Source organism: Colletotrichum graminicola (genome assembly GCF_000149035.1).
Source record: "Colletotrichum graminicola M1.001 genomic scaffold supercont1.4, whole genome shotgun sequence".
Lineage (NCBI taxonomy): Eukaryota > Fungi > Ascomycota > Sordariomycetes > Glomerellales > Glomerellaceae > Colletotrichum > Colletotrichum graminicola.
The window spans coordinates 12,073-23,232 of record NW_007361008.1 but is presented as its reverse complement, the minus strand read 5'-3'; the positions used below and the strand labels follow the sequence as shown (position 1 = coordinate 23,232).

At 48.8% G+C, this 11,160-nt stretch overlaps 3 protein-coding genes and 1 non-coding gene across 4 annotated transcripts; 1 reads left to right on the top strand and 3 right to left on the bottom strand.

Moving 5' to 3' along the window:
* Window positions 1-39: 39 nt before the first annotated feature.
* On the bottom strand, window positions 40-126 carry GLRG_13046. The gene has a single exon. It is a non-coding gene; the product is annotated as a tRNA-Glu (tRNA).
* Window positions 127-1,825: 1,699 nt separating this feature from the next.
* Window positions 1,826-3,394, bottom strand: GLRG_01313 (uncharacterized protein; the record flags this gene model as incomplete). Its single annotated transcript, XM_008091998.1, has 6 exons — window positions 1,826-2,094; window positions 2,154-2,201; window positions 2,268-2,697; window positions 2,758-2,844; window positions 2,901-3,063; window positions 3,159-3,394. 6 exons carry the CDS (start codon window positions 3,392-3,394, stop codon window positions 1,826-1,828), a joined length of 1,233 nt encoding a protein of 410 aa, XP_008090189.1.
* Window positions 3,395-4,847: 1,453 nt separating this feature from the next.
* GLRG_01312 (beta-lactamase) lies at window positions 4,848-6,029 on the bottom strand (the record flags this gene model as incomplete). Its single annotated transcript, XM_008091997.1, has 1 exon — window positions 4,848-6,029. One exon carries the CDS (start codon window positions 6,027-6,029, stop codon window positions 4,848-4,850), a length of 1,182 nt encoding a protein of 393 aa, XP_008090188.1.
* A 2,278-nt stretch (window positions 6,030-8,307) lies between these two features.
* Window positions 8,308-10,912, top strand: GLRG_01311 (multicopper oxidase; the record flags this gene model as incomplete). Its single annotated transcript, XM_008091996.1, has 7 exons — window positions 8,308-9,132; window positions 9,226-9,315; window positions 9,376-10,155; window positions 10,209-10,405; window positions 10,461-10,462; window positions 10,520-10,708; window positions 10,767-10,912. 7 exons carry the CDS (start codon window positions 8,308-8,310, stop codon window positions 10,910-10,912), a joined length of 2,229 nt encoding a protein of 742 aa, XP_008090187.1.
* Window positions 10,913-11,160: the final 248 nt, after the last annotated feature.

Here is an 11,160-nt window from a genome sequence, read left to right as displayed (position 1 = left end):
CGCAGCAAGTACGTCCCGCACGCCTTCAAAAAGGAAACGTTCCGAAACCGAGAATCGAACTCGGGGCTATGCCTAACCTGTCAAGTAATTGAGAGGGCATCATGTTGGCCACTACACCATATCGGATTGTATAACGGAGGTAGAAACAAGGCAACTCATCAATGTTGTCGGGGGAGACCCGGGAGGACGGTGGAGATATTTGCGTAGAATCAGGTTTGGTGCCGGCCTCGAGCAAAATTGCGTACGGCAGGCTTCTTTTTCTCTACGCGCTTTCCATAATGTGGCGAGAGAACATATGACAACTTTTTTATTTTCAGAAAAAAGAATATATATATATATATATATGTAAAAAGAGTGGTTTTGATTTTTTGTGTGGTGAACAGAGACGTCCGCAAAGCTCATTCTGTTTTCCTCACCTTAATCTTTTGACATTGGATTGGAGTCGTTTGCCGCACGCCTTTGAGCAACCATCACTGATTGGATGGTTTATTTATGGAGCATTAGATAGCATATGTGGCCGTTCCTATCTTACTACACTACACATGCTTTTCCTGGATGGTAGTTCACTCACATCCCTTCGTCTCTTCTGGCGGCATGTGGTTACCTTTCCAATGTCGGCTCAGTGTCTAGGTTGAAAGAATGCCTGTAGATGAATGAGATCTGAGCCTTGTTAGTGGTCGGCGGCTGTTCAGTGCGTAATATGCCATGCCAGTTAGAATCTGGCGTGTTGGTCAGGAACAAGTCAAGTCTGATCAGGACACCATACTGATCAACGGTAGAGACGTTCTCAACCGGAAACAGTCATCTGGTCACAAATCGATCCTGTTGAACTGTGTTGTCCTGAAACTTTTTGTTGGGTTGGACGTTGATCATCCTCCAGATGTTGAGAGTGGATAGAAACCTTCTGATCACCAACTCCCAGATGACTCCATGACCCAGGATCTTTTCAAAACTATAACATGAATCTACATGTGATACAAAGGAACCTCAAGGGCAACTATCTTCCGATATTGTCCCCCCCCCCCCCCCGGTACCCATAGAATGGCTTGCATTCAGAGCAGCTTTGCTACATTTGGTCATGACGTGTGTCATTGTCAAGTCTCTTGAGGGATTCAATGTGCTCAAGTTATAAGGATATTGTGATTTTGGACTTGATTGGCACGTAACCGGCATTTCACCTGTTTACGCTGTTCTTGAACGTCATGTATTCTGATAGCGAGGCAACTTTGAGTATGTGAACAGGGCCAGCTGTTTATTACGGTCAGTCAAAACCTAAATAATAATTAGTAGGGCGGGAAACCCTCCGGAGAGGACGGTGCCCAAATTAGAACGTGGCTATGGATCGAAATCCAAATTCAAGGTATAGGGTCCCGCTGCCCTCGGCGTACTGTACCCACCGTTCGCAATCTGAACTTACATGGTCCGGGGATTCCTGAAGAGCGCCGAACATTGCCTCCAAGCCTAGATACTCCTGCGGCTTTCTGGGTGCAAGTAGGTAGAATGAAATCTATCATCTCAACAAGTCGTCAACATTCGGACCTCCCAACAACATCTGTCGAATTGAGGGGGTTTTTCCTTCTCCTGAGTGATTAAATGTTATAGCTGAATATCCAAGACTAATATAGCAACAAAGGTTAAGAGGGTTTACCCACTTCGGCAATATCAAGCTCTCTAAGTAGTCACGCCCAGCTTTTGATAAGCACGAACGGGATCACGATTCGAAATTAATGCTGATGTGGAATGCTACTATTTACTTCGAAGGTTAAGTTTGCATACAGTGATCATGAGATCATAAGCGACTATCACGGAACGGAACCGATCCTCCTCAAAGATATACGTAGCAGAATGGTCCTGCAACAGTGCTCATAGTGTCCCGGATCTTGATGGGCTCTGCGCCAACGTATCCATACCCCAAGAAATCATCCATGGTCGCGTTGGCACTGGGAGGCTGATCCAAAAACGTGTTGGTTCCGGCAAGAGCAGTCTCGCCGTATTGCCTCTCCTGAGGCGAAAGCATCTGCCACATCCACCATACTCGGTCAATCATAGAATGGTGAAGGTAGAAAACCGGATCACCTGGCGAAGTGAAGACGTCTATTGACGAGAGTCAGCCTATTTGAACAGCCAAGTGTATCAGAGGAGTGCATTCTTACCTCTTCCAGGGTCTCCTCCAAGAGCGTAATGGCCGCCACCGTGAATGCCTGGCACAAAATTGGTCAGAAGCGATTCTATAATCATGAAATCGCATGGATCAAAAATGAACATACCAATGCTGCCACTGCCTGGGACACCTTGCATTTGCATTTGAAAGTCGTACACATTTTGGGGCTGAAGGATGTTGGACAGCACGGAGGTGATGTTGGCGAAGACACGGTTGACCTCCGTCGTCAGATCACGCTTGAGGCAGCGAGGGTTATAAGAGAGGGGTCCCCCAGGACTCGACTCGACAACACCACCGGGCAAGTCTAGGGCAGCAGGGCCAAGGTTGACAACCATATCCTTAAAGGGCCCCGAGGTCACGCATCCCCCGCCGGTACCGACAGGAAGGTAAATCGGAGGCAGGCCCTGTGCAGCTCCGAGAACAATCGATTCACGCCCAGGGATGAATTCGCCATTTCCAGAGATGGAAGTTTCGCTCCCGTCGAAGATGGGCGATTTTTCCATACCGGTGATTGCTGTCTTGGGCCAATCCCAGTACTGCGGTAATCAGAACATTAATCAAGGCCGGCGCAAGATGGACATTCGGCAAGAACTCACCGGCTGGGTGCCCTGGTAGCCGCACTCGTTGCGGAGAGCTTCTTCGTACAACCAGGTGAAGTACCGATGCCAAGACAAGAAGTTGCCCTACACCAGCATGTAAGGCAGAGTACGTGTATCCAGAAAGTGACATATCAACTCACGGTGTAGTGTATTGTCGTGGTCTGGTTGATGTGGGTTGCCAAAAAGTCATCAAACCTTGTCTTCGCACCTGCCGCCTCCGATGACGGGGTGCGAGAAGGCTTAGATTGCAGACATTTGACCGCTTCGATGTAATCGAGCTTGTCTTGTCTGCTCAGCGAGCCCCTGGAAAACAAAGTTAACCGTTAATGTACTCATTAGAAACGCACGCCTCACCCAGACAGAGATCTCGGATCGGGCTGCGAAAGCGGGTCACTGACCATTCCCTGCGGATTCGAACATTGTTCCATGTGCAAGTACCCCCACGCTTCTGGACTTCACCGGTTTCGATCTGCGACTTAGTATCTTCGAAGGCAGCCTGCGCGAGACTAGCCATCCGTTGGAGGTCGTCGGAAGTTTGCCGGTCTAAACTGGGGTCAGTTGAGCGGGAGGTTGATCTGGCTTGCGCAAAAGAGGCAGCGCTAACGCCGAGAAAGGCGAGTGTTGAAGGTCGCATGTTTAGAAGACGGCTTCACGTCAGTACAGGAACACTTTCAGTAGGTTCGACGCAAGGTAGAATTTCAAAGTTGTGGAAGCAAGTACAACGCAACTGGTTGAGTCAAGAAGCGGACCTCGCTAAGATATATGCCAGAGAGCTGCTCATCGTCAACCTAACGCGCTTGGAGAAGGCAATTCCCCGCCTGTATGCGAGCTACTGCTGCGTACTTGTTGAAAAAGAAAAAGCCGTGGTGAAGTTCTTCCAAGTCTAGCAATAGCTCATGCATTTAAGTAAGCACCAATGCAGGTATGTAGCATTGCTAATTAAACTTATGACTAGTCTCTTAGCTTATTACCAAGATCCTGAGAAGGATTCTCGCGTTTGAGTCCTTGCTTGTTTGTACCCTGGGGATTGCACCCGTTTCTGGACATTCATCCGAGATGGACGCGCCCCTTTCGAATCAGAATCGTCAGCATCCTAACCGCAGCGTTCTCTTCGCTTACTGTGGCAATTGTCGGTATTTTTTGCCAACTGCCTGCAAAAAGCCGAACAATTCTTTGACTGTCGCGACACTCAAGCAATCAAGTCTGTTAGCGAATGATTCTTAATGTTATGCGATGCATGCGTCAACATACATATTGTCACGAGTAGAACACACAGTGGGCCATATGAGAATCAGAATCAGAGATGTCTTTATCATGGGGAAGTCTGAGCCGACGGCCAGGGTATTCTTATGGGTCCAGTATATGTGCCCACATATATGCGGTATTTATATGCTTTTTGGCACAAGAGATGCTATATGAGAGATCTAGAAGAAATAACGCACTTCCGGCCTGGTATGTGATGCCCATAGTCAATAGCTTAATTCTAAGAAGGAAATAATGTGAAGAGAGGGATCCTATATATAAGCAAGTGATGCGAGTAATGAGTGAAACGTGACGTAATAAGGCGCACAGCGGAGCTGATGCCAAGTACCAGTCATGATGACGTGAAGCTATCATGACACATAATTAGCATGTCCAAAGGCAGCCACCCAGGAACACGGTGACGGGAAAGCGGCTTGGGGATCGTAGTAAAGACAAGAGGTGGGGGAGAACAAATAAATATTCAAAAATATTTCGAATCGTGATTTAGACGCTGAAAAAACGATTGGACTTGATATTGCTAGGTTGGGCTCTCAATATCAAAAGATCCTCTGTACCATATTCACAAGAAGCACATTGTCACATTGGTTTCTTCTAGGCCCTCCCCCCTTACATTATTTCTTCTTACACATTGTCATGGGCAATCATTATCATTCGTGTTCAAAGCCTCCTGGCTTGGCTTGACTTAGGCTTCGGCAGACCTCTTTGTGATTGACCATGTAAGAAAACGTAGCTTTAATGACGCAATTGTCTACATCTATCTACCTTACCATAGTTTTATAAAGCCTTGAGATTATTTACAGACAGTTATTCCTCTTGATAATATCTCATGGCTTACCATTCGCATTTGAAATAGGCACCCCTAAAGCCTTGTAAATCTCCGCAACGTAAGACCTCACAGCACCATTTCCTGCAGTGCCAGGGTCCATCTTGTTCATTGCGTAGGCAATAGTAATATGGCGATCAACGTCATTGATGATGATTGAACCGCCCCAACCTCCCCAGAAGCAAAGCCTGCCCTCAGGTATCCAAGAGTCAACGACCGCATCGCCGTTTCCTCTGATACCGAGACCAGTTCCAAACCGGATGGGGATACCGAAGCAAAGGTCGGGACCGTATGACTGCTCAGTGAAGATGAGATCAATTGTTTCTTTCGAAAGTAGCCTTTGGCTTTCGTCAGCAACCGTGAGGGCTCTTGACCATATTTTGGCGATCGCTTGACTGTTCGAGTGACCGTTTGCGGCGCCGATATCTGCTCTTCTCCATAGCTCTGTGTGGGCGAAACTAGCGTCCGGAGTAGGATTCATCATTTTAGCTGACATAGAGTCGGGGTCCACCTTAGGCGGCGATATGAAGTTGGCAGGAGGAAGGGGAGGAGGGACCAGTTCTGCGATACGGGGCCAGTCTTCCTCCTTGGCGCCAATCTGGAAGTCGGCATTGAGGGGGGCTGCGATTTTTTGAGCCACAAACTCACGAAGAGTCAATCCTGTCTTCCGGCGCACAAGCTCTCCGATCAGGTAACCATACGTCCAGGTGTGGTACCCCGAAGCTGTGCCCGGTTCCCAGCGTGGCGGCTGCTTCTCCAGCCTTGAGACGGTTGCATCGAAGTCGCACAACTCTTGCATCGTGATTGGATCCTCGAAGACTGCAAGACCCGAAGTATGTGATAGCAGGTGACGGACTTCGATGTTTTCTTTCCCGTTCACAGCGAACTCTGGCCAGTATTTCGATACTTTGTCGTACGGGGAGAGTTCTCCGTCGTTGATGAGAAGAAGAACGGCAAGGGCAGAAATGGTCTTAGTCGTTGAAAAGACGTTGACAATTGTGTCTTCGTTCCAGGGGCGGGTGCGCTTGGCGTCTGCATAGCCTCCCCATATGTTGACAACCTGTTCGCCATCGATTTTGACAGTAAGGGAAGCTCCCAGTTCTTGTCCAGATTCGAGAAGTTCTTGAAATTTCTTGCTGACCCCTTGAAACTTAGGATCGCACCTTCCGTTTACTTGAACCATCTTGAATGTTTACTACAGTGGCTGTAGAAGAGAAAGGAGTCGCTGGAAGAGGGACGCAGATAAGGCGGGGAGAAGGGATGAGGCTTTTGTTTCAGTGAACTTCTTGCTACTTATGGAGTACTGAGCCCCTCTTACGAGACTGTGGACCCAGAGTCTTCCTCGTGGTGCCAAACAACACCATAGCCGCGCGGGGATGGCATATCGTCGGACCCCGCGGAGCGATTCCGTGCCGCTTTGTAGCGTTCCATATCTGTAGGCTCGACCCGCAAATGATAATTAGCGAGTCGTTTGACAAACAAACGTAGGGATTAATGCTACATCAGGTATCCGTACTCTCAGTCGCCATTTTATGCTCAGCCACACGAATTGTTAACCTCGGCCATACCCCTGCTAGGTGTTACGTCCGATGCATTTTTGACCTCTTCGATCCATGACGAGAAACACCAGCTGTAGGAAGCAAGCAAGTCATTTTTCAAACTCCACTTGGTACTCCCGTGGAAAGTAAAACGATTAGGTGTTTTGCTGCCCACCTAGTCGATAGCAAAGGTTCAAATGGAAGGGCCTTTGGAAATCCACTTACCCCCTGCACGGTCAAGTTAGTAAATAAACACAAAGCCAGGAGAGTGTATGGACATTTGAGAGCAACTGACCGACTTGCAGATTTGCCCGGTCCGGAAGAAGAATGATGCAAGTGCAAAATCAAGATAGACTTATGGTGCATCCTCCGACACGACAACAAATCAGATAAACGAGATATGAGCAGACTCGCTCATTTCCATTGTGGGATACTTTCAACCAGGTTGCACAATCAGTGCACCGCCAAGATGTCTGTCTTGTCTGTGTACATCGATAAGCATAATAAATATATATACGATGACTCGAGGTGATAAAAGAGGAATGCCGTTGAATATTAGAGCCTCGCTAATATCCCACAATCGCATTTGAGGTGCCAAGCAAGAGCAACATGATTCGCCATGCAAGGGGGTGGGTAGACCAAATACGTTACGCAAAGTCTTTTTGAACTACATCAGCTTTCAATGTCTTGATCATGTTTGATGCGCTGGATATAAAGTAGAAGAGAGCTACTTGCTACTTACTCTTGGGAGTTTCAGTAGAATAGATGACCGCGCCGGTCTCTTGTCAGTCGTCAAAAGATCTTTGCACGAAGGCCCCCAGCTATTCTAGATATTGAAAAGTTGTCGCTCATGCCTTACTGCGGGAATCGACAAATAAGCTTTGAAGTATTCCTGTGCCACCAGAGTTTGGTCCTAGGCTTTATTGTGGTTATGCATATAAACAGATTGCACCTTTCGTGTACCATTCATCAGAAAATCGTCGAGGCGTCAAAACCGTATATGAGTTTAGAGAGAAAATACGACGCGTATCGCAGTCGATACCGAGATGTTTACAACCGTATCCGTAGACTCGTTGGAACATCGGATCGTACCGCCCGGCCTTCCGGCGTGAAGGGTGAACACCGTGTGAATGAAACATCTGACGCATTAGCGCGAGAATCTGAGACAGGATGATTTTTAGGCGCTGGATGGGAAGGAGACTCAGCGAATGTTGGTGGTAAGATCCCCATTGGCCTGCAGATCCTCGAGAATCTAACCTCCACTACCCATCGAGTTTCTGGAACTGTGTTGTACAGTATGCGTAATGTGCAAAAGATGAAGTAAAGCATAAATCGGCTGTAACCGGAATTTGCCGAACATTTTGAAGCACCGTCGACTTGAAAGTTAACTCGGCACCTCGGCAACCCAAAGCGCTGTGCACTGAAAAAAAGAGGGGATTAAAATGATGATATCAAGGCTGACGCACATATAATAAATGGAGCAGCGGAAAGTTCGGAAGCTTCATTATGTGGTGGTCATGTACGGAGTACGTTCACAGTGAAGTTTACCTCACTCAATAAACAGACATTTGCAATTAACGAGCTGCTAGACGCATTACCAGTCATGGCTGCGGAGGTTCTGCCCCGTCTCGCCAAGTGCATGCTGCTCGGATATAAGCAAAAAGAGAGGGTCCCGTCATCGTACGAGTGGTCGGTGGCTCTGTTTTATCCTCGGATTTACCCCTTTTACCACGTGGTCCTTTGTTTCTTCGTGTTTCCTGTTAACAACGTCGCAGAGTCGAATGGCGAATATCGATCGCTAGTCGCCTGGTGCACTCTGCTCCTTGCCCTGTTCATATTCCCTCATTCTGTCTTGTATTCGGTTTGATTGTACATTGCCAGTAAAGCCCTTTTTTTTTGCTTTCATTCTCTAGAGCCGCAACCATGAGCTCTGGTCTAGTCCCGCGGGACGGGACAGGCGAGGAGCAGCACCCCATGCTCGGGGTCAGATCGTTTTCAGACACTGATGTGGAGGACCGATTGCTATCCGACGCAGCCGGATTCAGTGAGAAGGACAACTACAAACGCTATGCGGGCCACAAGAAAACCTTCAGGTGGATTATGGTCCTCACTTGCATTTCCATTCTGACACTCATTCCCTTCATTTTTGCTCAATTCTTCAACGTACAATCCAAGGCGCAGCCATCGGAGCCTTCTCACGATGAAGCAAGCGAACAGCAGCAAGAAAGTCCGCCAGCGCCGCCGCCAGCGCCTGAGCCAGTTCCGGAATTGACAACGTCAATTACGCCTACAACCACCTTGTCCTTGGCCCCTACGCAGACACCGTCGGTCAAGTTGACGCCGGAACAGGAATTCAACCTAAAGACTGGATTCGCTATTTCTAATATGACTTCACTGCGGGAGTATGTGTTCAACATCACTCGCGCACAGCACTCGCCTGATGGGTTTGAGAAGTCGATGATCAAAGTGAACGGCCAATCCCCTGGACCCCTCATTGAAGCAAATACCGGTGACACGATCCGCGTCACGGTTCACAACCACATGTTGGAGGAGAGCACAACGATTCACTGGCACGGCATCGATCAGAGAAATTCCGTGTGGATGGACGGTGTTCAGGGAATTACTCAATGCGCCATTCCTCCGGGGGAAAGTTTCACTTACGAGTTCAACGTCACCGACCAACGAGGGACGTTTTGGTGGCACGCTCACGTTTCGGTTCAAGTCACGGATGGACTCTTTGGACCTCTGGTGAGACAGCCCTTTATCTCCCGGTTACTCCCACACTACTGATGCTCATGATGGAGCCTGTGCTGAAAACGTCGTCACTAACCTTTTGCCTAGATTATCCATGACCCTGATGAACAAATACCACATATAGATGACGATAAGATTCTTATGGTTGGAGACCTATTCCACGAATATGCAGACACTGTAGGCAAACCTTTCGCAATGCAAGTCACCACCATGATACATATCTAACACACCATCCAGCTCCTTTCTCAGTACCTGAGCGCCACTCCACCGTGGGCTCCCAAGAAACCGGGTAGAGAGCCTCCACCGGACAACGTTATCATCAATGGCATGAACACCTTCAACTGTTCTAGTGTGGCATCCCACAACGCAGGCGACGGAAAGTCTAGCGAAGAGCACAGTGGCCATCACATGGGAGACCACAACTCGGCAAGAGATTCCAAGTGTACCGGGGGCTCTCTCTTCAATACGCGCATCAAGAGCGGATCGAAGGCTCGATTGCGTCTTATTAACCATGGCACATCGACCCCGATAGTTGTGACTGTCGACAACCATACTCTTGAGATTATCGAGATTGACGGGGTCGAAGTGGCCCCGATCGCGACCACACGCGTTTATATGAACCCTGGCCAGCGTTACTCTGTCATCGTCAACGCTAACCAGACCGCTGGAAACTACCTGATCCGTGCAGACGCAGCCATCCGATGCTTTCACATGTCTCACAAGACCAACGAAGCCATGTCGGGGATGCATGGTAAGCCCTTTGGTGCTACCGCCATCCTATCATACGATGAGACGGATGTCGGCGTCGCGCCCATTGGAAAGGCATGGGACCTGGAAAGCAAGTCGAACCTGCAAATCGGCAAGGAGCCATGGGGGAAGAGATGCGAGGATCTGCCGTTCGACCTTCCAAAGCCGATGAGAAACAGGCCTGCGTACGATGTTGGGGAGAGGAACCATCACTACTTTACGTTTAGACAAGACCGCGTAGGGGACGTCGTTCGCACTCATGTGAACAAGGTGAGCCCGCCCGTCCGCAAAAGAATTACATGGAAATCCACTAATGGCCACAGACTCTATACACCCCACTCAAGGACGACGCATCGCTTTGGAAAGTTTTGCAGCAGGATATCACACCGGAGAACCTAAACTCGCCGGAGCCGAAGTTGGATTTTGGACAGGACCAGTTCGTTTTGGTTTCCCAGGACAACAAGGCTGCGCAAATTGTGGTGAATTCTGACGCTATGATGGTTCACCCTTGGCACTTGCAGTAAGTGGATGCCCATTCGATTCCGAGGAGAGACCCAGAACTAACTAGTCTCCAGTGGTACGAACTCGGCATACCCTGCCTCTTATGATGTTTGTAGCAACTAACCGACTTTAGGTCAAAACTTCCAAGTCATCGGATGGGGCAAGGGTTTGTTCGGGGCCACTAAGACGACCTGGAACTTTGACAACCCAATGCGTCGTGACACGATCACAATACCTGGCTTTTCGCATATTGTGATTCGCATTCTTGCAGACAACCCTGGGGTCTGGGCTTTCCACTGTCACTATCTCTGGCACGCCGAAGGTTCGTCCACGTCTCGCATGCTATCTTTGTTGCACAATGGCTGACCTCGTTCTCCCAGCTGGCATGTTTGTCTCGATTGCTCAGCGTATGGGCGAGCTCTCTAATCTGCTGGGCACACTGGATGCCAATGGTGATATTGGAGCCATCAAGAAGAAGTTTTGCCCTACGCAGAACGCACAAGCCGCTCCCGCTGTGCCACATTAGACAGCTCAGTCGGTCGGATTTGTACGATGAAGGCGAGCTAAACCATAGCGATGTTTTGATAATCAGCGTAATTAAGAGCTAGATTGCTATTTTGCACGACCTGTGGCTGGTGATATATTCCCGGTCAGTCAAGCCCACCGACCCTGCAGGAAACTTTTGTTTCTCGTGATGAATTGACGCACTGGGCCAAACTCCTCTCCTCGGCTACTCGTATTTAGAGCTGAGATGGGTGTGATCGTACGTAAAAT